The sequence below is a fragment of the Lygodium microphyllum genome, chromosome 2 (assembly GCF_053477565.2).
Source record: "Lygodium microphyllum isolate KBCC chromosome 2, Lygodium_microphyllum_v1.1.10, whole genome shotgun sequence".
NCBI classification, from domain to species: Eukaryota; Viridiplantae; Streptophyta; class Polypodiopsida; order Schizaeales; family Lygodiaceae; genus Lygodium; species Lygodium microphyllum.
This window is the reverse complement of record NC_141136.1, coordinates 67105166-67110039: the sequence shown is the minus strand read 5'-3', so window position 1 is coordinate 67110039 and position 4874 is coordinate 67105166. Positions and strand designations below refer to the sequence as shown.

Sequence of the window (4874 nt, the reverse complement as noted above, 5' to 3'; positions counted from 1 at the left end):
TAATTGTTGACAAATGGGTGATGTGCCTTGGACTGGCTAGCACAACACACACTTCAAAATATACATATCTCAATTACAAGTGTCGGCAAAGCTCAATGTCGGCAATGCAATTTTTTCATTATGGCTTGTGGCCTTCAAAAGGCCAATGTAACAATACTAGTTAAAAAAAGACATGCATCATTCCAATAACGAAGATAAGTGAAACAATCGAATCGATTCCCCTAAGTTTTACAATGAAATCCGCAGTTAAGATAAGGTAATAGAAGCAAACAGAAAGAGCAAATGTAATCTATAGTTAAAAGAAAGAGTAGAAGCATTTGTGCTAGCTTCCAACTGCTCATAAATCAAAAAGATTGAAAATGGTAGCTGTTATAACAAAATCTTTCATTCAGAGAAAGCAATAGAAGCAAGCAAATGAGTATTGTGCTAGCTTTTCAACTATACATTATTGCCTATTCTACCAGCTCTATCTTACCACTCATGAAATACCCACATCAGACATTAAATCAGTAGATGTCTGATTACATTCTACAACTGTGCATCCCCCATCACATCTAGAATGCCCATAGCAGCCTTCTGACAGCCTAAATTCGTAACCAGCCCATAGCAGAACTCATAATACCCCTTACAATAGAAACAAGCCAAATTTAGCAGTATATTTTAGGACACAAAATTGTCCATACACTAGATCTTACTTTAACTAGATAGGTTCCAGATCGTACTTAATTAGTTAGAGCCAAAACATAGGTACAGTGGGAAGTTTTTCTTTTTTACTCCTTCACAAAGACAGGAATCTACACATTGGTTAGAGCCACAACATACAACTCTAAGTCAAACAAAATCTTATGTGTACTCGGGAGGCAGTCACTCCACCACCAAGGTATAAATGTCGGGAAGCAAATTCAAGAATGACTATTCCCTGCCAATGTCATCTTCAGCCCTTAATATTGGCTAATTGCTATCCCCTGCTGTCCCAATTACTATAGATTCCAATCACCCAGTTATGAATAAGAAAGGTGCTTCTGGAAGCCAAGAAAAGTGAATCTAGCCAGTCCTGCAGCTGGGTCCCCCAGCTTCCATGCAATCTACTACACAGTAAAACCTTGCAAGGCCTCAAAAGCATCAGGAAGGAAATTAGAGAATGAATTATCCCTGCCAGAAGAAAGGTGCTTCTGGAAGCCAAGAAAAGTGAATCTAGCCAGTCCTGCAGCTGGGTCCCCCAGCTTTCATGCAATCTACTACACAGTAAAACCTTGCAAGGCCTCAAAGCATCAGGAAGGAAATTAGAGAATGAATTATCCCTGCCAGCATCAACTACAGCCCTGAACATTGGCTAATCTTCAACCCACTGTATCCCAATAAGTAGTTAATCTACTACACCATAACCCTTGTAAGGCCACCAAAGCACCTGGTCTCTCCAAGCAATCTACTTTCAAAACTTAATTGCCAATCATCCTGCGTTGTGCCATCGACAAGGGTGCAGCTCCAAGACAAAGCCACCAACCAGCCTAGCTGTCTAAACTGCATTTGCTCTCTCCAAGAAAACCCAAGCTGTACAAGGGTGTCACACAGCAGCACTGCACCCCACATGCAAGAGAGCTCAGCACATTGACCTAAGCCATGACGCTACAAGGGCTCAGCAGACTGAAATAAGTGCTGCCACATATGCAAGAGGGCTCAGCACATTAACAAAAACCGTAACTAGTGAGCGCTCAGCAGGCAGACACATATAGGACTCCTTAGTATCTACTTCAGCTGAAGAATCAAATGGAAAATGGCCATCATAAGACTGCACATAGGCGCACACACTCCTGAAACAATATGAGATACTAAGCAAACAAAAAAATCTTACCGAAGGAAAAACCATCTCTGAACAGTGACAAACAGCATTCAATCTTAAATCCAGAGCCTTTTAAAGAAGGGAACTTGCCATTATGATGCAAACACCACCTCCTACTCTCAGCATGAAGCAGCCAATAAATTAGGTAGCCATTAAAAGCTGTGCTCATTAGTAAAGAGAAAAGATAATGGATTGGCTCAGCCATAAGACTCCCATATGAAAAATATCAGAGCACTAAGCTTCAACTGCTCATAAACATTACTTGGAAAAATATGAAGGAAAACGGGTGACACTTACAAAAAGGTCTGATAGAGAGAAGTAGCCATAAAAAGGCAACAAATGTGGCTACTGCATATCGAAAGTGTGGTTCCAGGATAAATCAAACATAGCACTTTTAATCAAAGATTTTATCAGTGAGTTAGAACCAGAACATGAAAGCATTATGCATAAATAAAGATGCAATGAAGCTGAGTTGATGAAAGTGAAGGCCAATTCATAACATTCAAATTACTGAAGATAAAAAAGGAAGTTGATCCATAAGCATAGTAAGCCTTAATGTCAAATACAGATAGTGTAAAGAAGCTTCTGCCAAGTGTCACTGGCTTGACAACAGCGTACAGAAGACCAGTTAGCCCTCTGGACGTAGCCAAAAACTATGAGAATGTAGATGAGAGTTGAGTAAAGTTCAAGATTAACACTGTTCTGCAGATAGATCTGATTCAAAAATCAAAGATCAACAACCCGCCAAAGAAAGCTATGAAGCATCGAAGAGAAGGCGCAACATGTGATCCAAAATTCAACCATGGAATACTTCTGTGAAGAAGCCTTGAATTCAAAGGTTCAATGAGTGATCCATTCATTAAAGGAACTCAGCACAAAGGACCACCAAGGCTGGACACTTCAAACTGCAACCACAAACAGTTGCCTAGTGTCAAATCAATACCTTAAGAAAACTCTAGTGGAAAAAACAACACCATTTCAAATAGTTCAAGTTGTAAAAAGCAACTGATGAGGCGAAACATGAACGAGTGTTAGAATAAAAATAAAGCACAGCACAGAAACAGCAAAGCCAGTCAGCTAAAAGAGTGAATACCAAAGATACTTTGCTGAAAAAGTACAAAGTGCTAACACAAGCAGGGGCAAACCTTACTTATTTTCCATAGTATGATGAAAGCGATGTAACTCGAGATCCTCCAGCTGTATGAGCACCTCCTGAACCTTGAAGGAGACCTGACTGTGATGTTGACGACAAACCATAAAGGGAGGAATCCACACCACCTGCTCCACCTAAACCTCCAACTTGGGATCCATAAACACCTAATCCTGAAAGCCCAAATGGATTTGACATGGATGACTGTGATTGACCCAATCCCTGTTGTGACAGGCCTTGTCCATGCCCTTGGCCAAGGGAACCATTCAATGAGGCTGACAGAGATGGCGTAAGAGATGGGTTAAGGGAAGAACTAAATGATGAGCCCAGGGAAGGATTTAAAGCCAGTTGCTGCGCAATTGAAGAACCAAGAGATGGATAAAGTGAAGCAAGACTCGCACTTGGAGTCAAACCTGAGAAAAGACCTTGAGCTGCTAAAGCAGAATGCTGGCTAAGAAGCCCTTGATTAAGTGGCAACAAACCAGAAAGAGCAGCACTGTTAATCAAGCCAGATGCAGGAGCTACTAGCCCTGCAGTCTGATTATCTACAGCAGCAGCTTTCTGCTTTTGGCCTTCTGCAAGCTTACAAGTCATCTGGTGTCCTTCCACAGTCTTCGAAGGCACTTCTAGAGCACGCTTAACAGACTCTGCTGACTTGTAAATAAACAAAGCATATCCTTTTGACTTACCTGTCTGCTTATCAAACCCTAGAGGACCTTCTTCAATTTCTCCGTACTTGGAGAACGCAGCCAGGAGCTTCTCAGCTGGCATGTCGCGGGGGACATTCGCCACATAAATCTTGCGCGCACTGGTAGATGCTGCCTGTGCAAGTTGCGATTGAGTGGACGAAGGCCCCGCGGATGCAAACTGACAGACACATTTGCGGCCATCGATCTTCTTGCTGGGCTCCTTCAGCGCGCGCTGCGCGCCGTCCCTGTGCTTAAATGTGACAAAGCCGTAGCCCTTACCTTTGCCAGTCTTCTTGTCGGTGATGACGAGGCATTCTTCGATGTCACCGTACGGAGCGAAGGCCGCCTTGAGAGTCTCGGAGGAGGTCTCCCAGCCGAGGCCATGGACGAACAATTTCCGGTGCGAGGGGTCTTTGTCAGCGAGGTCTTTGATCTCCTGCAGGATATCGGCATGATCCATGGCTGCTTCTTGTAAAAGGTCCATGAGCTGCTCCTTGGAGAGAGGCTCCATGAGAGAGCGGACGTCCTCAGCGCAGACCTCACTGTCAGACTCGCCGTTCTCCTCCACTTTCCTCTTCTTGGAATCCATAGCTGATGAAAGGGATGGTGATGATACGCGCGGGCCTCTGGCTATGGCGTGAGCAGGCTAGCCTTGCCGCAAACCCTAAACGAACCTACGCACTCTGTTCAACGGGAAGAAGCGAAAGCGAAAATGACAGAAGAAAACCCTAGCTCTTTCTTGTAACTTATGGCCCCCGCTCTTAAAAGGGCCGTTTCACACGAATTTCCTGTGGCCCTTGGGTTCAGACGGGAAGACTCGGGCCTTTAAAGTTCTAAACTGCTTAACGACTTTAATTTATGATTCCTAAGACCCGAATTAGGGCCGTTTCAAACGAGTCTGAATTCAGAAACAGGTCATGTAGTCCTTCCACACGTGACCACACAAAGATAATACGCCTAGACTCGCCCCGGCACTTCGCACCGGGGCGGGCACGATTTTCGCGACGAGGGCGGGTGCTGGACGTGTGGCACCCGCCCCCGCGTTTCTTTGTGGGGAGGTTGGGGGCTGCCACATGGCACCCGCCCCCACCTCCCCTTAACTAATAGTAAAGATTCCGCACAGGTTCAAATCCATCGATAGTGTGCAAATCGTTTTTGTTTTCTCTTGGGCATGGGGGTCATGGCAGGCATGCAA

General features: G+C 44.3%; 1 protein-coding gene across 2 annotated transcripts; it reads right to left on the bottom strand.

Moving 5' to 3' along the window:
* Nucleotides 1-2312: 2312 nt before the first annotated feature.
* On the bottom strand, nt 2313-4438 carry LOC148039841 (UBP1-associated protein 2C-like). Of its 2 annotated transcripts, none has more exons than XM_087694489.1 (2): nt 2986-4438; nt 2313-2745 (listed from the first exon to the last, which is right to left on the bottom strand). In XM_087694489.1, the coding sequence occupies exon 1, from the start codon at nt 4266-4268 to the stop codon at nt 2991-2993; it is 1278 nt and encodes a 425-aa protein (XP_087550615.1). In that variant the 5' UTR covers nt 4269-4438; the 3' UTR covers nt 2313-2745; nt 2986-2990. The 2 variants fall into 2 exon arrangements, with proteins under 2 accessions (XP_087550615.1, XP_087550605.1); XM_087694479.1 differs by having other exon boundaries at nt 2991-4434.
* Between the last annotated feature and the right edge of the window lie 436 nt (nt 4439-4874).

Coding starts and splice junctions, on each gene's coding strand:
- LOC148039841 (XM_087694489.1), bottom strand. CDS start 4,268: ATGGATTCCAAGAAGAGGAAAGTGGAGGAGAACGGCGAGTCTGACAGT.